We start from the raw sequence: 22,993 nt of genomic DNA on the forward strand, positions 1-22,993 counted from the left end.
TTTTGTTGTGAGTGCCCTTGATGCAGGCCAATTTTTGTGCAAATCGGACAAACAGTCTAGGATGAGTTCGAAAAAGTTGGTTTTTCAGAAAATTCTAAATGGCGGTTCAAAAGTTATTAACATAAACGTGAGTGCAAATTTGGGCAGTTGGTGGCACTAGAGGGTTTGAGGTAGAGATACTAAATTTGCTGTGGTAACACATCAGACTGTCCTCTATCTGTGTGCCAAATTTAATAACTTTCCCGCAAGCGGTTCTATGGGCTGCCATAGACTCGAGCAGAAGAAGCGGAATAATAATAATAATAATAATAATAATAATAATAATAGGAACACTAACGAAAGAAATAGGGGTCTTCGCACCCTCTGGCTTGACCCCTAACTAATAGCTTTTTTTTTATAAACGAGGCACAAGTCAAACTTGATTTATTTTGGTGTTGTGGTAATTAACATTATGCCACAATGCTGTTAAGCTTAACTTGTATTGAAACCTTGAACCTCACAGAAGCATTGCAATGTGAGGAACAAAGTATACACCTGACACACAAATCTTGCCAACACTGAATTGAATTTAATAATTTTGCACACGACCTTAGCATGTGTAAACGTGAGGGGGGTTTCCCAAAATGCCCCTCGAACAACATTCAATGTGTCGAATTGTGGGGACTCTTGACATCATCTGTACATATCAGAGCCCACCAAGAGCTGCGGTGAACATCAACGATCTACAAACGGATTCTTCAAACAGTCATTCACTGAGATTAGTTCAGTTTGCATTGGTTAAATGTACCAAATCAATCATTAGCGGTATAACATGTTTAAGGAACACGTAATGGCTGACACAGCAGCACAAAACACAGCGAAAGCTCCATGCTATGAGCAAAACCTCCCAATTCACTACAATTACGATATCAAACGTCTCTTCAAAACAACTAAAACACAGATTTAAATACACTGGACACTGATGCTTAAAATCTTAAACAAGGATGACAAGTGTGAGAGGAGCAAAACCAGGTCAAATTATAAAACAGAAATAATCTGCAAAAAGGCTGCATGGCGTGGAGGCAGTTATGGTCCTTAAACAAGACAGCCTCTATAGAATTCTATATTTAACCATCATGATTTCTCACCAGGAAACTTGAGCTTCACACACCTGAAAACTACAAACACAAGAAGATATCAAAATAGATGTTGGCTTTGTTTGTCAGTAGAACACTCGCAACATATTTGCGTGCCTGCATTGACTTTCAATTTGACACGTCGAGCTGTTGACAGCTTTGAGGTAACAACCGTACGAGTGATTTTAACACATCAGACAAACATAGCATAAAAGGCAGGCCACAGTTAACACAAATCTACTAATAATATCAATATTAACAGAAGCTAAATTCCTCTTATTCTGCCATAAATTACCCCTAGTATTTACAATGTTTATTGAGCATTACACATATAACTGGCGAGTCAGCTGTATCAGTTTATATATACAGTGTTAAAAGTGATTGTTTTGATAGCGTGAAGGTCATAGCCCTTGATGCTGCAGGTTAAAAATAGAATGACAGCAAGATTAACACTTTACAACTAGGTTCCATGCGTTAACATTAGTTAATGCATTAGGTATCATGAACAAACAATGAACAATATAAGTTAATTAGTACAACTTTTTATTTAAAAAAGTATTAATTTATTAAACATTACGATTAATAAATGACTTAAAAATATTGTTTATTGTTAGTTCATGTTAACTAATATAGTTAACTAATGTTAACAAATGGAACCTTATTGTGAAGCGATACTGAAAACATTTGACAAAAAGAGATGCTGAGATGGATTGTGTATAAAGCTGGTCTTTGGTCTCCTCCAGCGTTTTCGTAAAAAGCACGAAAAAAGCTAAAGCTTCGATGTGAAACATTTGAAACCAGCATCTTTTTAGATGCTGATGGAGAAAGGGCTCCTTGATCGAATAATTAAAAAACAACAAAACCAAAAATGCAATCTGTCAAAACTTGGAATGGGTGCAAAATGTATTTACAAAATGAAAGTTTTGAAATAAAGGAATGATGTCAGAAGAAAAAGATAATATCAATACATTCCACATCTTGATATTTGAGCATTATGCTGTATCTTTTCCTCCCTGGTTCCACCTCTTTAAATCCTGGGAATAGCCATGCCATTTCTTGGGCATTTGCAATGCCTCTTCAGCAAAAGGACTCCTTTGTCCATGGAAAAATAATATAGAATGTATAAAACAAAAGTGTTGTTTTTTTTAAAACTGCCATATTCATTTGTGTACAAACGGAGTTTCTGTAATGCCAAAGAACAAACTGAACTTGCGAAGTGCAAGTGAATGTTTGTTGACAGACTTCAAATGCATGCTTTCTATTTTCAAAAAATAAAGAAATGAAGTTTTTGAGAAAGCAATGCACCATCTGTAAAGAAAGGGCATTTTATGCCCTTATTCAATAAAAGGTTACCTTGTCTGGTCCATAACTTAATATGTTATGGTGAAAAAAAAAACATATTAAAAAAGTGAGACCTCCAAAGTTCTCAATTTAAAATGTCATTCAGGAAAGTGCATCTCAAGATGCATTAGACTCATTCTGTCTTGAGACCACAAAAATAAATAAATAAACTTTACAAAATGCAAAAAAACAAACAAAAAAAGAAAAGCAGCCAGAGCTGCTCCATCAACCAATCATTAAGGGCGGCAGAGAGCGCACTCCTCTTGTTGAGTCGCCACTGGAGCAGACGCTCTGTCCAACATCAAGCAGAACTCATTATGGAGTGTTCAATTTTTTTCACTCACGGTCCTCTGCATTTCATTGGCTGGGGAGGGAGAAAATAACTTCAATAGAATTTAATGGAATTAATCTCATGTTATGGTTTCTGTGGTCCAGGAGAAAGAACAACAGGCGTGGACAGGCCATCAACACTCAGTGCTGGGATCTGGATCTGATTGCTTCCGTTGGAGGGGAACTGTAAGAATAACAAAAAGTTAATAAATAAGATTGAAACTCGACTCTATTATTCAGAGTTATTTGCAACCTAATATCTTTGTACTACGTGTGGCATGCTTTTGATTACAACAGACAATTTCGACTTCGAAATTGAGTATAAACAAATAGGAAGAGCACTTACATTAAAACACTTACAATGACAGTTTTGCAGGCAAACATGCAGCAGCACTAGAAATAAATTACACAAAGTACACCCAGAACACATGCTAACACGTGTAATGTCGAAGAGACTGGCGAAATACAATCGCTTACCAACCCAGTCTGTGTAGAGTCATATACAATATTTCAACTCATGTCATGACTTGCAAATCACTTTGTGTCTGTGGCAAGGATACCAGAAAGGGAAATGATCCATAAAAACAATCCATACAGCACTATTTGCAAGTGAATGTTACTATCAGTAACGCAGAACCACAATTTCAGCCTCCTAAAAAAGCAGTCCAAACTCAAAATGGTAGTAAAACTGTACAGCTCAAACAATAAATAACCCAGAATACTCCTTCAAACAAATTTATAATATTCACTAACTAAACAATATCAGGGTGATACTCTCTAAACTGGTCAAGAAAATGTCCTAGTTATATTTAATCCCAAAAAACAGAAATATTTTCTAATTTGCACAATGGTATTAAATGTAGGCTTCATTTTCTTTAAGATGTTTTGCATAGTGGTATTATTTTCAGGAGGACGCTTCAGACATTTAACCCCCAATCCAATATTCATAACCGCAATGTGTCCGGACGTTTTAGTATCACTACCTTTAGTTTCACACCATTGTTTTCAATTATGAGTTTCATTATTGTAATTTTAACAGTAAAACCATTTAAGACAAAAGATGCTGTTGTACAATGATTTTTCCCCTCAAACCTGTGGACCCGCTGGAGGGTGCTATATCTAAAAAATATTTTTAGATGTTTAAAAAGTCGTCTACATAAGATATTTTATGAAAAAATGGGGGTGGTGAATGTCTATGGACGAGCACATCTGCAAGGGCTAAAATGCATTATAGCATCACCTATATTTCAAGGTGAAGAGGAAAAAAGATTTTTCTAGTACTTGCTGCTGTTGAATAAAATAAGACTATTTGGAGGGAGATGGGGTAAACAGAACCAGAAATACATGCTTACAAAGTCAGGACAAATAATAATACATTTATTCATCATAAGATTGTAAACATATACACTATTATTTATGATATGAAATTATATTTTATGATTTTAATAATTTGGGCCTTCATATCAATTTTCAAAACTAATAAAAATTTTTTTACAAATTTTAAAAATAACAGCAGCAGAATATCAAGTATTTAAGCAAAATTCAGAATAAAATGAAAAGTGACAAAAATAGGAGCTATTGGTTTTATTAGCCTTTATTTAGTTTTTTTAAAACTAAAGATTATTTTAACTTGCTTTTTTGTGCTCAGAATTTATGTTTTGTTTGATATTTCTGTAAACCGACCTTGGGTTCTCGAAAGAATAAATTTTTTATAAATAAAATGTATTATTATCATTATTACTACACTTTTTAAAACTACAAAATGTATGCAGCCAAGAGCAGTGAATTGTTTATTTGTTTTCTTGTTATTGTTTTCTGATGAATATTAACAACATACTTCTCAACAGCAGACGGTTTTTTGAACCGGGTTAAATGTAAACTGCAGGCCACGTTTTTGTAGTGGTCGCAAAAATGTCAAGATAATATTTTTTTAAATATTTAAATCAAAATCTTAAAATATTTGTTTTATATTTATTTAGAATATTTAATATAATTAACCATATCACAATAATATTCAAAGAGACTTAAAATAACCTGAGTTTTGCCAAATTAAACCCATGTCGGACTATCAAACACTATCAAGCTTCTTTTTTTTTTAGATAAATTTGTGTTAGTGTAAAGAATGATAGTTTAAAATTGTTAAACTATTTTAATTCAAATAATGCAAGAATGTAATCTGTCACTTATCAAACAGATCCTGCTGAAAATGATACTGGCTGGGTTTCATGAAGCACATTATAGTAGCACTTAAATTTCTAAGGTGCATTTGTGGACTCAACAAGAGCCCATTTCACACACATACAGCCTTTTCCTGAAAATGTACTACATTTTTCATGTTAGAGGTCATGTGTGAACAAACCTTTTCAAAAATACTTGTAAATGTAGCTCTAGAAGTTTCCCTTAATTCCCGATGGTATGAGTGATGTGGTACATTTGCCAGAAAAGGCAACCCAAAAATATTCCAGTAATTTATCTGGTTGCATGTGTGAAAGGGGCTGTTGCAATTTTTATGCATGTCAGTGTTTCTGAATTATTTTCATGTTGAGTGGACAAACTCATGGACATCTTGCCAAAAGTTTCAGCACCTTCCGAAACGGACTGAGTTTATAGTGATATGTGCTGGTTTGGGAAAAAGGCATTACTAGCAACAGGCATAACACCATCGTAAAATAAGGAGCGATGTTAGTTAAGATGAAGTTAAAAGCTTAAGTTGCAACGTTATGGGAAACCCGGCCAGCATATGATAAAGAATGTCACGATCGTTAGTGCACTTGTCTAACATCAATTATTCTTTAGACATCGAATATGTGCAATCCAGTATTTTGTTGAGCATTTAAACAAATAAAACTACAGACATTGTGATGACAATAATAAAATAAAAAATGTTTTTTAGTGGACATTTTATTTGCCACTTAATAAAGTGTGCAATTAATAAAACGTTTTCATTCAAAACTGTTACAGTAAAGCTATTGTACATCAATATTTTGATGAATTTGCTGAATCTAAATTAACTTTATTTTTTATTTATTTTATTGAAGATTACGCAGTTGTCAATTTTATGATAAAATTAAAATGCATGAATCTAAAAGTTATTTACTTGAGTGAGATCATTATAATAATTAATTGTAATTTAAAAATTGTAGCTCAACAACAGATTCACAAAAGCCATGTCCTTCAAGGTTTTTATTTATTTATTATTGTTATTTAATTCCTCATATTAACATTTATTTATGGCTTAAACTGAGAATAAATATGAATACATTTCAAATAACTGTGCCATGGTTGCCACACAAGAAATTATGTTGTTTTTTGGACGTATTATGTCGTTATTAAAAGAAAAGATGTATTTTTTTATGAGATATTATCTCGTTACTAGGAGAATTTGTTTTAATTTTTACAAAACAATTGAGTGAAAAAATAAGTACGTGGCAGGATTGCACCACCATAAGATATCACCCATGATGAGTTGTTTAATTCACTGGTTTCTGAACAATTAACAACCTATGTGCATTACAAACTCTGTCCACCAGAGGATGCTCACATGCTTTTCTGAGAAGTAGCCCAACAAAACAAAAAAGCCCAACCAAAATATTACAAATTAAGTAAAATAGTTTTATGCACACTAAAGAATAAGCCACAACAGACCTGTGGTAAAATCATGGTAACACAAGGCCACTGATAGTTGTTTGCTTTTATGAAACAGTGGCAACAGCAATTTGATAAGACACACCAATATTCAATAAATTATTAATTTATAATTAATAATAATCACAATAAACAATATTTCCAACAAGTAATTCAGGTCTTTAGTCACACTGCAGCAGTTTACTGTTAAAATATTTTTTATGAACTTGACATTAATATAGTGTGTAATTTTTTTGAACACGACTCATCCAATCAGATTTTAGAGCCAATACTATCTGTTTTATGAATAGAGTCTTATAATCCACTGACAACACTCACTATTAAGACACCTGCTCCCCTTTGGTAATGACACTAAACAGGCTTACAAAATGGAAAACAATCACAGTGACTATTTACCAAGTTATCAGCTACTATAACAATCAGAAAAGTAAAAAACAAATGTAGAAATATATATACAATATTTGTAGCTGTGCATGTTGAGATGCATTTGAAGGTTATGAATGGTGTGGGCAGAGAGGAATTTCTCAGTCATGTGATGAGCAGAGAGAGTGTGAGGAGACAGATGGTGTGCTGCTGCCATGCTGTGGATAGAAACTGTGTGGACAGGAAGTCTCACCTGGAAGGAGAGCTTGGCAGGGCTGCGTGGAGCGATTGGACTGAGCGTGCTCCAGAAGTGAATGGTTGATGGGAGAGGACTTGGTGTCAACAGCACTGGAGTCTGAGAGAGATTTTACAAGGTCATTGAGTTGTATATTTTTGTTCTTGGTTATCTGGTAACATAAGCACTCATTTCTGTCTGCTTTGCCCGTGGAAACCTTTTTTACAAATCACATTGAGACTGTGTGGACAACAAGAGCTGGGCATAACTGAGAAAATGTATACCATGCAAACCCTACCGATACCTCATTCAAAAAATAACAAAATATTTTATATAATTATAAGCAGAGATCTAGCTGTAAAAACATTGGATCGTGACTCTGTTAAGACTGTAGGATAATTCTGAAGCTCTTCTGAGCTGATTGATTAGTCATTTAAAAAGAAGGGTTATAATAAAGTGGTCTGTCATCTCTTTGTGCCTTCTAACATGCTTCACTAACAATAACATTTATTATAGAAGTCTATTTGGTCAAAGAAGTTAAAAGAGCCAAGCCCAATCTCTATTATATTCTGGTAAATAGATACGGCTTTGTAATTTTTTAAAGTTAAATCACATGTCTCCTCAACAAGTCACACAATTTGCATCATTTATGTTCGTTGCACAAATGGCGTCAGACGAGTTTAATATTTAGTGTTAGCAGTTTGTTCAAATCCCTAAATCTAAGTATGAGCCATACAAAGAGTGTGAATGATGAATGAATCAGAGGCCAGTGCAATAACTCCTAAAGTCTGAATTGTCTCATGTTCACAGTAATTAAACACTATCTCACCAGGGCATGTGAGGTGATGACTGTGGGTGTTAAGGTGTTAGTGGCATTGCCAGAGGCCAGCAGACTGTTCACTGCTGCATTGACTTTATCCAATGAGAGTCCAGGAGGCAGCAGCGTGGATGAGGACGGCAGCTCCAGTACACGTGGCTTCTTTGATTTTGGAGGCTGAACTTCCTGCGGGCTGGCTGGGAGGGACACTGATGCAGTATTGGTGTCCTCTGAAAACAGAGTTTTTAATGGTAAAGCTGTAGAGGCTGTAGAACTCTGAGGGTTTTCCCAGGGGGTTAAATAATGTAATTTGAGGGAGGGAGGTCTTTTAGTGATTTTTCCATGTTTAAGGAGCCTTTACAATGGTAAATCACTAACATATGACCTCAAGTGCCTCATTGCTTTTACAAAACGATGGGATATAAGCAATATTCAATATGATTAAAAAACATTTTTAATCAAATTAATTACATCATATTCAGACCAAGTTAATTGCAATTAATCAATATTTGCTGAGAAAGCCCCACAAAAAAATCGAATTTTAAAACATTTCATTATTGTGGCAAACAAGTGAATAATTGAATATTCACATTACAAAAAGTGGCTTTAGAAGTCTTATGTTTTACAGTTTGTCTTATTTTGTTTGTTTTCTTTCTATATCACTGAACAGAAGCCTACAAGCCAACAGTCCACAGCAATACATTTTGCATTCTATGTACTAGACTGAAAGGCTTTTAAATGCCGATACAATGAGTACATTGGACTAACCAGGGAGTTCAGGCTTCTCTTTTACTTCTCCTTCCTCGACGGGCTGGGCCGCAGACTCCACACAGGGTGACGGGGTGTCTACAGAGACTGGGGCATCTGTAACTCCAGGCACAGTTACTGTGGACTCTGGCTGAACCTGGGATAAAAAAAACAGATGCGTTTAAAAAACAAAAGCTAAACTCAAGATCACTTCATGTTCACTACTGTTCAACCCATGCATTTCTCCTGTGCCAGTCTCTTTTTAAAACCAATTATTAAATATTCAATTGGATGTCTTGTACTGATTGACTGATTCATTATTGCCTGTGACACATCTGTTTACCTCAACATCTGCTTTTTCATCCAGATTGACAATCTTCAGCAGGTCTTCCTCAGGGGGGAAGCTGTTCTCTTTAGGCAGCCCTACAGGAGGTTTAATGACCACAAACACAGGCTGAGATGGGTTGACCACACACTCTCCATGCGCCAGAGGAATGAGGGAGGTCAGGGAGCTGGGGTCAGACAGGTAGATCTGTGGTGGGTCACTCGGACTCTGGCTCTTATGTGCTTGAGTATTCTGTAGAATAGATAGCTAAATTTAAAACAGCGTTTATGATTATGACATGACCAAATGTTTTCATATAACGCACGTTGATGAATGACTCGCAATAAGACCAGGAATGCACATTTAGAAACCAAATAGGGTCAAATTTGATATCATGTTGACTTTTAAGGTTTTCTTTTGAAGTAGTTAGTGGCACATAAACAAATATATTGTCAAACACAGCTATATATTCCACTCTATTTGCATGAAAGTAGACATTCAAGGAGTCTGTTGTGCCACTATTTGAATTAGCTTCAAATTTTTTTGATGTCAATGACAGTGGTTTTTAACTTAAAGTAAAGAAAACTAGTTGGTCATTTTATATGTTGGTCAGGCATCTCATTCCTTTGTGTGGGGGTTAGTAATGGCCAGAATAAGTGAACCTTGCAAAATAAGTGAACCAGACTTTTTTTATGGTATGGACCATTCACTCCACCATTATTAGCAGCATGTAAAGGCTCACTCTAAATGAGTGTTAGTGACCAAATCCATACCGTGGTTGCAGTGGCAGAGCCAGACGGTGTCTGAGGGCTGAGGGCAGGTGTAGCACATGGAGACGGGTGGGTGACTATCACCTGCAGACTGTTGCTTTCTACAGTTGACTGGACCTGAGCGCTAACCTGCTGTCCATCTGTCTGACAGACCTGCACCTGCAACATACACATACATGCAGTAAATCAAATACACCGACCACGTTTACACGTTTATTGTGAAAAAGCTGCTTAAGGTTTGAAATCGTTGTATGCGTTTACATGAGCTGTGTTAGCAGCTTTCTATTTACTCATGTATACATGTGGCTTGTTCAGTAAGCAGCTTTCTCCACGGCAACGTAACGTTCCCGCAACGGTTGTGTAAATAACAAAAATGGGACCCAAGGAAGACTTCGCAATTTTATTCTCTATTTCTTTGTTTTATTGCCAGATATTCCAGAGTTGTTGCCGTGTTTGCTTCCTTAATTTTCTATTACGACCTTCATCTGAATTGCACAGCAATAGTGAGGTTTCCCTCCTACACAAAACTAAGGGATTCCCCCAATGTAAGAGTGCATATACAGTACACAAACATGAGGGACAGTTGGTATTTATATTAGTGTGTATAAATGGGTCTAGTTTACAGTTTGTGTGATTTTCCCACTGTACTTCCAGAAATGATGAATTCTTTCCACTGTGTTAACATGTTGTTTGGCTTCATTCTATGACGTTTGTTTTTCGGTCCATTTACACACATGCACAATCCTCAAAACATGGTTAGGACGCTGCTTATACATCTACATGACCACAATAAGGCATGTTATTTGGGAGGAACCTAGGTGTGTAAAACCGCATTCTCTTAATGCCTTACATAAGGAAATCAGTGTTCTTGTTTACATGACGTTTCAGAACGCCACATCTGCGTTAAAAACCCTGGAATAAACAGTTGTCTTAAGTGCATGTAAATGTGGTCACTATTGCACTGACACACATGAGCTTTGGCAGGTGTTAACCCCCTGTCAATCACATATTTAACTAATGACCCACATAATATGAGAGGATTTATCACAGAATTAAAATCAACAGCTCAAAGACATAATGGATTATTTAAAAGACAACATGAAACAGCATCACACTGCGAATATTCAATACTGTAACTTCCTGTAAGACTATTTAGTGGAAAATAATGTAGGGCGTGGCTTGATTTTATCTACTGGAATTTAAATCATGTAAAGTGATATTACTGGTTAATATTATTTTTCTCCGTTTATCAAATTAATTCAAGGAATAGAATCAGAGTTCAAAACAAGTTTAGCTCAATTCCCAGCATTTGTGGCATAATGTTAAAAAATAACTTTGACTCACCTTGAAATCTCAATCGCCAAGGAGACTGCTATCAAGATTTATAGTGAGAAAGGAATTACATTGGTCTTTACACACCCCAGACCAATTGGATTGCTTCAGAAGACTTAGAAGTAACCCATGAGACTAGTGGTTTAATCAATGATGCCTTTGTGTGATATTTGAACCTTTAGGAATCTGGCTACCATTTACTTGCATTGTATGGATCTCCAGAGCTGAGATATTCTTCTAAAAATCTTAATTTGTTTTCTGCAGAGGTAAGAAAGTTATAGACCTCTGGGATGGCATGAGGGTGAAAACATTCTGAGAATTATCACATACATTTTTTACTGAACCCGGAATATTCTATAAGCATGTTGTTTTAGGGTTAAGCGTTTGCTACAACCCCACCCCAGAACAAACAGAAAAAAGTCCTATTCCCTTTTTGACAAATGAAATCCTAAAAGAGGCTGACCTCATGCACTGTGTGGTCCAGAGGGGTAGCTTTGGGGCTGCCGTCATTCAGTATGTGCTCTGTTTTGATGGGATTGGAAGTGGTTTTGCAGGGCATCTGCAGGGACTGGATAGTGAAGGTGGAGTAGAGGCCAGACTTCATGTAATCATTACGGGAGCTGCGCTGCACTGAGCTGGGGGAGGAGCGCTGGACCTGCAGGCTCTTGCTCAGACACGAGGTGGTGGTGTTAGCGCCACCTACAGATCTGGCCTGGATGGACAGCTCCAATTTGTCCCCTGCACTGGCCTTCTGGGCATCCTCAGGCCCTTTAAGCCCTTCAGCAGAGTTGGGGTCGGGAAAGGTCACAAACTTGTAGACGAACTTCTGACCACTAACCTTCTTGATAATATTCTGTGGGTGTATGAAAGCTTGTCAAAAATATGCACTTGACTTTAGACAGTTATATTACTATAATTACTTCTGAACCAGCAGTGAACCAGTATAATTACTGCAATAATGCATTGCTGAACAGATCTTCATAACTAGAGAACTGACTAATATATTGCCCAGGCCCATTTTCTGTAGTTTTTGAATTAGCCAACATACCCGAGTCATACTCATAGTCAAACAAAGCTTCTTTTTAAGTACACACCTTGTCGTAATAGTAACGAAGTGCTCTGCTAAGTTTATCATAGTTCATGTTAGTTTTATTCTTGCGCATCCCCCAGAGCCTGGCCACCTCCTCAGCATCTAGCAGCTTGAATTCCCCATCACCTGACGTCCACGAGATCAGGTGCTTCTGACTCTGATCGTCCAGCAGGTGTAGCAGGAACTGCCACAATGTAATGGATGGGTCCATTGCTGTAGGAGACACAAAACTTATTGTCAACCTATGAGGGAAAAACTTTTTCTCATTTGGTTTCCTCACACTGCTGTTACACTAGTCAAATGGACTACACTTAAGAATACTACAAGCAATTTTCCATGCAATTAACACACCGTGAGGGCATGCATTTGTAATGGAAAATATCTTCTAAATGGTAAATATCCATTTGTAAAAAAAAAACTCTTTATTATTTTCTTTCACTGAAATAATAATAAAAAAACAGTAGTCAACAATGTATCTTTATTTGCGGTGGTGCGGCCTGCTTGCTAAATATTGTGCAATCAAGTTGATAAGTGCTGTAAAAGCAGAGTTGTGACTATACACTGAGCTGAGTATGTGCAATATGAAAAGGAAATGTACTACAGCTCTAAGAAGCTGCTGGTAAAACACTAAAAAAGCTTTACTGTTGTCATAAGATTAAACAAAAATTTAGCTATAAAGAGCTAAACATTAAGGGGAGGAATATGTATTATATTTCTGAAAGTACTGATTTTAAAATACACATGTTCTGTTGTCACAGGATTTTCTTATTTATAGAACTGAAGCAATCATGGAAAAACCAGCCTTTGAGATTTTACCAAATCCAACAGCTTCTGAAATCTGACTCTCTACTTTTTAGTACAGTAAATTAAATCCTCTTTCTTTAGACAGTCCTTAGTGCTGGACAGATTAAACACACACACAGAGAGAGAGAGAGAGAGAGAGAGAGAGAATTTTATCTGCAGTGAATTCGAGGGAAAACAGGGACAAATGAATGGTGCTAGTCAGCAGAGGACGTGTATCACAAGTTCAGGAAGAACATGTTGAGAATGCAAATTAATCTTATTACCATTTCCCCTTTCATTTACGTAACACATAAGCAACACCTTAGAAATGATAACCATGGTAAAAGCATTTAAGCAACAGTTTCTATGAACTTCTATGAATTGCTGATGACAATAAAGGGAACGGTTTCCATTTTAAGTAACCAGGTGCATAAAATCTCATTAATATCACCATTAAAACGAGCAGAAAGTAAATGAGAGCATTCATTAACAGTAAAACTGTCTTCCATAGATGGTGTCACCAAAGAAAAATCCTTTGAGACACTTCTACACCTAAACACTAAACAACAGAAAAACTCTTTTTTTTATTATTATCATATTTTCCTATTAGCCCATTATCAACATTCATTCAATGAATAAACATTTCACAGCAAATAGTTCTAAAGACCCCAAGAAATTGCTGAAATTACACATTTCTGTACAGGCAGACAGTGTGCATGTGTCATAGGTAAAATTGCAAGTCATGTCTTTATTAAATTAAATTAACTTTAATAAATAAATAAGAAAAATTAAACTGTGATCAAAATGACATGTTGTTGTTTAAAAGAATAAGCAGCATTTTTATATATACACAGATATTATATATATATATATATATATATATATATATATATATATATATATAAACTTTCTTCCATAAACATTAGGGATGGAAACCAAGAAAAGTTTCTTTTTCGGAATCAGAACTGGTTCCATGTTTTCCAAAATACCCGAACCATATGATTTTCATAACATTAAGTTAACAGTTCTTGAACTTGCATTTTTCCACCAATGTGGATGAAACACTGCACTAATATACAGTGTGTCCTGCAGGGAAATTCAGCACCAGCAGTCCTGCCCCTCTCCTGAATCTATTGTGTAAAACAGTGTGAGACCAGAAAGAACAGATTCCCAAACAAATGCCCCAATAAAACCGTTCTTTTCAACCTACAGCACACCACATACATTGCTTGCAGTTCAGTCCAATTCCCAAACGAATTACATCTTATGAGTCGATTCATTAAAATCTACATTAAATCTGAATACCATCATGTCCAGCTCGGCATGAACCTAGAACTGCTACACTTACCCTGTTGCCATCCCAGATGTTATATACAACAGAGTTAGTTCATTACAAACAGCATCCCAGCGCTGGCCAGAAGCAACGTTAAGTTAAAAACTTTTTATTTATCAATTTGTTTCTTACACCAACCTATCGGTTTGCTTCAGAAGACATTAATTGATTGACTGGAGTCGTGTGGATTACATTTATGCTGCCTAAATATGCCTTTTGGACTGTCAACTAGCCAGCAGCCTGATGGCACCCCTTTACTTATGTACATTATAAGGACCTTTAGGAATTTTCTTTAAGGTCCTTAATGATGATTTTGATAATCGATTAATCTAATGATTATTCGACTATTTGGTCGATTATTGCAACGGTTAATCAACAATTAGCTCTTAACCGACTTCTCAGCTTGTGCCTTGTGTATTTAACCTGCTTACTAACAATAAAAAGGACAAAATCATCTTTTAAAAATACCTATAAATAACATTAATTGAATTACCAAAAATAAGTTTCAGTAAAATTTCATTGCAAAAAATCCTATTATCATCAAGCATTTTTGTCTTGTTTTCCATTTAAAATTATCTAAAAATCCATAAAACAAGATGCATTTACTTGAGAAGAAACATAAATATTTAGACTTGCTTTCAGATTATGTAACTTGAATTTAAGTGTACTTTGTAGAAATTTATTTTTCACTTGTTCATACTTCTGCCAGTGCAGTAAAGACAAAATATACTTTAAAATATAAAGTCTTAATATCTTATATGTTGCGTTTCAGGTAAATGTTTCAAGTTAAGGATTTATTGATATTTCAAAATATTACAATATGTTAAACAGTATATTCATCATTCTCTGATAAAAAATTTTCTTCTACAATTTTAGATATTTGTATTGGAAAATGAACCAAAAAAGACAAATCAAAAAAACTTTTCTTTTTTTTTTTGCACTGCACAATGGGCTAAGACTACACTCTCTCACATTTTTGTTAACTTTGATTCATCTTTAAATTACAAAAAACAAACACTCTTCTTAACAGAGCTGCGTATTGCCAATAAGATACACAATGTGACATATACAGTATATTATGATTCAATACATCGAGAGCCATCATGTTATAATCTAGCTGCAGCAAGCGGGCGCGAGGGACGTGCATCTCCAAGCGAGAGGAGAGAGTTTATCAGCCGGGAGAAGTTTGAAACTCTCTCTCTCTCTCTGTTTTTCACACAACTCTGACCACACAGAGAAATGCCAGTTTAGGAGATTGTGCTTATTTATACAACCACTTCCTTATTATTTGAACTTTAATAAAAGATACATTTAAGATTATAATGCCGGGTGTTTCCTTTTTAGATGCTCTGGTAGGTAAGTTTTGCTCAAGTGGAATGCCAGGTAAGTTTCCGCTTTATTTCACGTCAGGACGACACTTCTTTATTTACTTATTTGGTATTTTTATTTGTACTATAATTCCCTCATACTTTGCAATCTACATCACATTTAAGGCTGTTTGGAAGGTTTGGAGTGTGTCTGGACTGTTAGATGTGTTTTCTTCCTCTCTTCATTCAAGTGTGAGTTGAACTGCTGCTCTCCCACGTCTTCATTAGAGTTTAATGTAATTTCATATTACATTAAACAAGATCAAACAAGGACAATTTTTTATTGTTGATGTTGTTGATAACGTTGATTAATCGTTTCAGCCCTAAAGTCATACACATCTGGGATGGCATCAGGGTAAGTGAATAATGAGAGAATTTTCATTTTTGGGTGCACTATAACTTTTTTTTCTTAACACTGTGTGTTGATAAATTAATATTTAGCACTGAAAGCTAGGGCTGTTCGATTCCAGAAATTTGGGAATCGAGTCCGATTCCTGGTTTTTAACTCAATGAAATGGGTTTCAAGAATCAAATCCAGATTCATTTTTTCTATTCTTTTGGATTACAAAAATAAAAAGGCAAAGTTAAATCTCATCTTATCTCACTTCAAAGCATTCTTAGAACTATTTATAATAGCATGAACAACATTTACCATTAATAGGTCCGTTCACAAATTAAATCGGGGCCTATCTACACATACCAAAGCATGATGCTTCAATCCCATGAGATAAATTGAAGGAAGTTTGAGTATATGTGCCTGTATTTCGAAGAACTACTGCAAATAATCTTAAAAGCACCATTTTACCTACACTGAAATTGTCTGTTACCACTCATTGTTCTTGTTTAGAAAGAGGTTTAAATTGTAAATGTACAATAATTGTACACTACCATTTGTACACTGAAAAACAAATCCAAACAATACACTTTGGTTTTATTTAACAATCCAGGTTGTTGCTGGTTTATTTCAAACAATATAAATATATATATATATATATATATATATATATATATATATATATATATATATATATATATATATATATATATATATATATATATAATTCTATTTCTTTTGTATAAAAGTGAATACAAAATTAAAAACCAAAAAAACAATTATGTAAAATTTTGTAAAATGTAGGCTAATTTAAAATAAAATGTATATGCAAAAGGTTTTAAAACACCATAAAAATGTCAAACAAGTACAGAAGCATTAGATTCTTGCTTTTATAAGTGCAGCACACTGATCATTTAAAGTTAAGCATACCGATTTGTTGATGTGAATTAGGACACTAACTCAACTCTGCCATCTCCTTGTTGCAGACTAGTGTTGTAACATTGGGGAAGTTGTTATTGTTTACCAATTTACAGTCACAAATTTGGCATGTTACTTGATTACAAGTTTAATATCATGGAAAAACCTTCATGTCAAACTGATGGAAAGCATTTACATTATCCATCAATGTTTTTAAACCCCACTAAAAGACGGATAATTTTCAGTTATCACAGCCTTTAATGTAATTTGGAAGTAGAGTATTCAATTCTGCAGGGGAATATTTGATTGGAGACACAATTGACTGCAAGGACTAAATACTGTACAATCGAGCTAAACAAATATCCAGCTACTATCCGGATATAAAAAGGCATTTTAATGCAAGGTGTAAATGTGGCCTGACTGGTTATTAATTTGACAATGTGTAGTTGAGTGAAATAAATAAATATTTGAGCACATTTACAGTATTATCTGTTAAGAGTTTTTATGTAGGACCAATTATTAGATTGTATTGATTCTTTAAAAAAAAAAAAAAAGAAAAAAAAGCCTGTGTTTAAAATGTAAAGGTTTTTTTATATCCGACATATAAAGACATATGCAGTAAATGCAATAAACATAGCATTTCTTATTCCAAATATTTCTTCCTGAAAAGAATCGTTAACGGAAACCATTAAGGAATCTGAATCATAAAATTGCTGACGATTCGAATCCCTTCAAAAATAAATGATGGATAATAAAATTTAAATACGATTAAAAAGATAGCCTTAACCGCAGAAACTGCTGAACTGTTCAAGGGCAGAAAACCAAACTTAATATTTTACCACTGGTATAATAATATATTACAGCTTTCTTGAATCACATTGTACTACTATGCAGAGCCGGACTGCCTGGACTTTTTAGCCCAGTGGCCTACCAAACCCTGCCCACAACACACCACATCATTGATTTCACACTTCTATTGACTGCTAGACAAAAAGTTTCCTAAATTTAAAGCATATAAAACCACTGTAAATGTGATGAGTGGATATTTGAAAGAAAGCACTAAAATAAGTACTTTATAGTTCAGACAAATAACATGTCAGAAAACTTTTCTCCCAACATACAGATGTTAGATTAAAATGTACATTCAATGTATAAGGGAAAGTGTGCATTTTATGTGCTGTGACAAGTCAGTATTTCTTCAAAGTTTTTAAAGATCTTAAATCACCTTTCAACTTTTTTCTAGTAGAGCAAATACACTAATGTCTTAGTTAATATGAGCTTGTGGAACCAAAATGTACAATATAATACATTATATCTCTATATATAGCTATACAAGTTCATAAAATTTTGTTATGCTGGCAGCACTCATATGTCTATTTCCCAAAGACAGCCTCTGGTATGACGCGGAGCAAGTGCACTCAACTTCTTTGGTCGACCATGGCAAGGCCTGTTCTGAGTGGAACCTGTCCTGTTAAACCACTATATGGTCTTGGCCACCGTGCTGCAGCTCAGTGTCAGGGTCTTGGCAATCTTCTTATAGCCTAGCCCATCTTTATGTAGAGCAACAATTCTTTTTTTCAGATCCTCAGAGAGTTCTTGCCATGAGGTGCCATATTGAACTTCCAGTGACCAGTATGAGGGAGTGTGAGAGCATTGACACCAAATTTAACACACCTGCTCCCCAAGCTTTTCTCCCAACATACAGATGTTAGATTAAAATGTACATGAATGTATAAGGGAAAGTGTGTATTTTATGTGCTGTGAAAAGTTAGTATTTCTTCAAAGTTTTTAAAGATCTTAAATCACCTTTCAACTTTTTTCTAATAGAGCAAATACACTATTGTCTTAGTTAATATGAGCTTGTGGAACCAAAATGTACAATATAATACATTATATATCTATATATAGCTATACAAGTTCATAAAATGTTGTTTCAAATAATTAGATGAAGAAAGTGTCACAACGCAGGACACTGATGACAATACTTAAAATTTCACGTCAATTATTCACCTAACCAAATGTAAATGTTTATTTAAAAAATATAAATGAAGAAAGTTGGCCAGAATATGTACATAAATAAATATATGTAAAACAAAATAAACATACCTCTGAAAGTGTAGAAGTTATCAGATTAATTGCTCATATTTTCACTCCATGTGAATTTGTTGCATCTTTATTTCTGCAGTTTTATTTCCTTCCCCAGATTATTCTTGAGAAAAAGTGAAAAGCCCTCTGCTTTGACAAGCGCTGTTTCTACTATCCTTTAAACAAATTAAGCCTCAAAGACTAAAATAGCCACAAAGTAATATTTTTCATTACTTATTTTCCGCATTTTTATCATTATTCAGCAAGCACTTCAGCTCCCTTCGGTGTCCGTGTCTTATGCAAATGACTTTCTACTGCTCATGGCTTTACTGTTTGCAGATTTTACATTTGCTGCTGTTATTGTATTTGTTGTAACTTGCAGGTTTTTGTCATTTTGTGATTATTCAAAGCTCATCTTATACTTAATATTCTTTGGTTGTCACCATTATTGTGAATTGCGTGTCAAATAATGAGGTCCAGGGAGAGGTAAGACATTAATGTGCATAAAAGGAAATGCGCTACAATGTGTAAGTAATTTCAAAATAGAAATAATTTCAGTTATTCAAAATAAATGTCATTGTATTGGCTTTACCGTACAGATTTTATTAGAATGTTCACTCTGTAATGTCATCTGCACAGCATGTTGGAGTCCAGGGCAGCCGCCTATACGGTCTGTAGGACGGGCCGGTTCTTGCGCAGCGACGGGCCGGCCCAAATGACCCAGCTGCCCACCGGGAAAACGTCCGGTGCTCTCGACGGCCAGTCCGCCCTTGCTTCTATGGTAACTCAACAGGTATGTTTAAAAACTGTCAGTGGCCAGTGTGTCAGCAAATACATGCTGTACTCATTTCAGACAAGAAGCTGAACACTACACATCTATAGCATCATTATAAATGTTGGCTCCAGAATGGAATACAAAAGGCAAAATCACCAGAGGGCTACCAGAAATAAAACTCTCTAGAGTGCAGCCAGAACCAAAGCACAACATGTACATTTGTCTAATTTACACTGATTATTTCCTCATTTTCCTTGCAGCGTTACATTCTATCTGAAGAGCTATAGCATGACTAATCAAGGGACTAACACAGCACAGCTTGCCTTGGTCTAATGCCTCATAAATCAAATCCTGTACATCTGAGAAATGCAAACAAAGACAGGCACAGAACAAGGAACAACACAAGATCTGTTTTCTCCCCGACAGACCTTATTGCCTTAAGACTGTTTTGGGACCTCAGTGCTCAATAGTCAATTATTTTGAGTTCTGGCTGCAAGGCGTACAATGACTTCCAGCCCATGAATGAATTGCCTTACCTAAGGAAGAGAACAAGACAAGGCTGGGAGGTGAGAAGAATTAATCCAGAGGTAAAATACCACATGGATCCTTAATAAACACATGAACATCCAGGCCATCCATTTGAAATATGCAAATTACAGCTTATAAGTGGTGTTTTGAATAGCTCCTAATGGTTAATCAACAAGGTGCCCGCCCTGTCTCTTTAGGCTGGCTGCTGTCTGTTGGTTAATATTAGTGATGACTTTGGTTTGGTATTATATACACACAAATACAGAACTCAAGGATAACAAATGCTGACATAGGCATTGTAGATACTGCAGTGGGTAAGTTTCTTCAATCGTGTCTACAATATTCCATCATGCTCACAGCACATTTGGAAAGCAGCATTACTGCAAGTGATAACTCACAAGTTTTTGTCTTTTCATAGTGCAAAACAATAATTTATGGTCAGTTTTTAAATTCTAGTAACACTAAAGATCTCAGAGCAATCATTTAGGATAGGACTTCAACTTCTGTTTGCACAAAAGATATTAAAGAATAAAAAATAAAAGAACAAACCTTCAAAGTGTATATTAGCATGTTTGATATCTCTGAGTTGTAAAAACTAAAGTTCACCAAAAATGACAATTCTTGCAGAATTTAATTTCTCACCCTCATGTCGTTGCAAACCCAGATATGACATTTTATTGTGCAGAACACAAAATAAAAAAACATGATATCCCGGCCCATCTTTTCAACACAACGGCAGCTGATATTGACTCACTTTAAAGCTTAAAGAGATAGTTCACCCATAAATAAAAATTCTCTCATCATTTAGTCACACTCATGTCACCCCAGATGACATTCATACACATGTCACCCCAGATGTGTATGAATGTCTTTCTTTTGCAGAATGTAAAAAAGTTTTTTAGTAGATTATCTCAGCTCTGTGTGTCCATCCAATGCAAGTGAATGGTGGCCAGAGCTCAGAACGTTCAAAAAGGACATAAAGGCAGCATAAAATCATCCATTCGACTCCAGTGGTTCAATCCCTGTCTTCTGAAGCAATATGATAGGTGGGGTGAGAAACACATCAATATTTAAGTAATTTTTAACTATAAATCTCCACTTTCATGTTGGCATTCATGGTTCCCTCAATGAACTGTAGCTCCCCAGTGCTGGCAGCACTCATGCAGCCCCAGACCATGACACTCCCACCACCATGCTTGAGTGTAGGCAAGACACACTTGTCTTTGTACTCCTCACCTGGTTTCCGCCACACACGCTTGACACCATCTGAATCAAATAAGTTTATCTTGGTCTCATCAGACCACAGGACATGGTTCCAGTAATCAATGTCCTTAGTCTGCTTGTATTCAGCAAACTGTTTGCGGGCTTTCTTGTGCATCATCTTTAGAAGAGGCTTCCTTCTGGGACGACAGCCATGCAGACCAATTTGATGCAGTGTGCGGCGTATGGTCTTAGCACTGACAGGCTGCCCCCCCCCCCCCTTCAACCAATGCTGGCAGCACTCATATGTCTATTTCCCAAAGACAACCTCTGGATATGATGCGGAGCCAGTTCACTCAACTTCTTTGGTCGACCATGGCGAGGCCTGTTCTGAGTGTGATGACACCAAATTTAACACACCTGCTCCCCATTCGCACCACACGAGTCACATGACACCAGGGAGGGAAAATGAATAATTGGGCCCAATTTGGACATTTTCACTTAGGGGTGTACTCACTTTTGTTGCCAGCGGTTTAGACATTAATGGCTGTGTGTTGAGTTATTTTGAGGGGACAGCAAATTTACACTGTTGTACAAGCTGTACGCTCACTACTTTACATTGTAGCAAAGTGTCATTTCTGCAGTGTTGTCACATGAAAAGGTATAATCAAATATTTACAAAAATGTGAGGGGTGTAATCACTTTTGTGAGATACTGTATGTATTCACTGGCATTGTATGGATTACTTTTATGCTGCCTTTGTGCTTCTTGGACCTTCAGAGCTCTGGCCACCGTTCACTTGCACTGGATGGACCAACAGAGCTGATTCTTCTAAAAATCTTCATCAGTGTTCTGCAGAGGAGAGAAAGTCATGCAAATCTGGGATGGCATGAGGGTGAGTAAATGACGAGATAATTTTATTTTTGGGGGACTGTACTATCCCTTTAAAAAAAAAAAAAAAAAAAAGTAATTAAAAGTAGTCCATATGGCTCATACATCAAATGAGAAGTCTTTTGAAAGAATCCTATCCAAGGTTTGGAACGATACAAGGGTGAGTAAAATATGACAGATTTGTTTATTTATTTATTTTTCAACAAAAGACATTTAAAATAAAAACATTTCATGTGAAACAAATGCAAAATCTATTAAACTTAGCATATCGCACAGTTTTGCTGAAATAGCTGATTCTGCAGCAAAAACATGAGGAGAGACACGCTGTCAAACATTTGGATTGCAATACAAACAGTTTAGATGCATCGGGTTTCCAACAGGTAGAAGTCATGTCAACCCGCCCTAAATAAGCAGACCTAGGTGTGAATCCCACTCATTTAAATTGTTACCACTACTTGAGGGCAATCGTATGGGTTTGAACAAAATGTTCTTGCTTATTAAACATCATCCATTTACAAACGAATAGTACACAATGAAAACCAAGCTGTGAATGTATTAACACTTTTCCAACAAGCACAAATCTATCCTGCAGTCACTAATTACTAATACAATCACTCCATTGCCAAGCTTCAGCAGGAATAAACTTACCACTGATCAGCGAGTTGGACT

The 22,993-nt window shown here is 35.7% G+C and overlaps 1 protein-coding gene across 1 annotated transcript; it reads right to left on the reverse strand.

Moving 5' to 3' along the window:
• Nucleotides 1-1,778: 1,778 nt before the first annotated feature.
• Nucleotides 1,779-22,993, reverse strand: elk1 (ETS transcription factor ELK1). The gene is made up of 9 exons (XM_052109075.1): nt 22,973-22,993; nt 12,115-12,323; nt 11,484-11,873; nt 9,692-9,847; nt 8,937-9,170; nt 8,615-8,750; nt 7,859-8,076; nt 7,048-7,149; nt 1,779-2,970 (listed from the first exon to the last, which is right to left on the reverse strand). Exons 2-9 carry the CDS (start codon nt 12,319-12,321, stop codon nt 2,872-2,874), a joined length of 1,542 nt encoding a protein of 513 aa, XP_051965035.1. The 5' UTR covers nt 12,322-12,323; nt 22,973-22,993; the 3' UTR covers nt 1,779-2,871.

The sequence above is a fragment of the Xyrauchen texanus genome, chromosome 37 (assembly GCF_025860055.1).
Source record: "Xyrauchen texanus isolate HMW12.3.18 chromosome 37, RBS_HiC_50CHRs, whole genome shotgun sequence".
Taxonomy (NCBI): Eukaryota; Metazoa; Chordata; class Actinopteri; order Cypriniformes; family Catostomidae; genus Xyrauchen; species Xyrauchen texanus.

What these genes read in the sequence shown, in the direction of transcription:
- elk1 (XM_052109075.1), bottom strand. Translation starts at nt 12,321, where the DNA reads ATGGACCCATCCATTACATTGTGGCAGTTCCTGCTACACCTGCTGGAC. An exon ending in GCTCTGCCACTGCAACCACG is followed by an intron (nt 9,171 to 9,691) that starts GTATGGATTTGG and finishes TCTATTCTACAG; the next exon opens with AATACTCAAGCACATAAGAG. An exon ending in CTGCCAAGCTCTCCTTCCAG is followed by an intron (nt 2,971 to 7,047) that starts GTGAGACTTCCT and finishes TTATTCTTACAG; the next exon opens with TTCCCCTCCAACGGAAGCAA.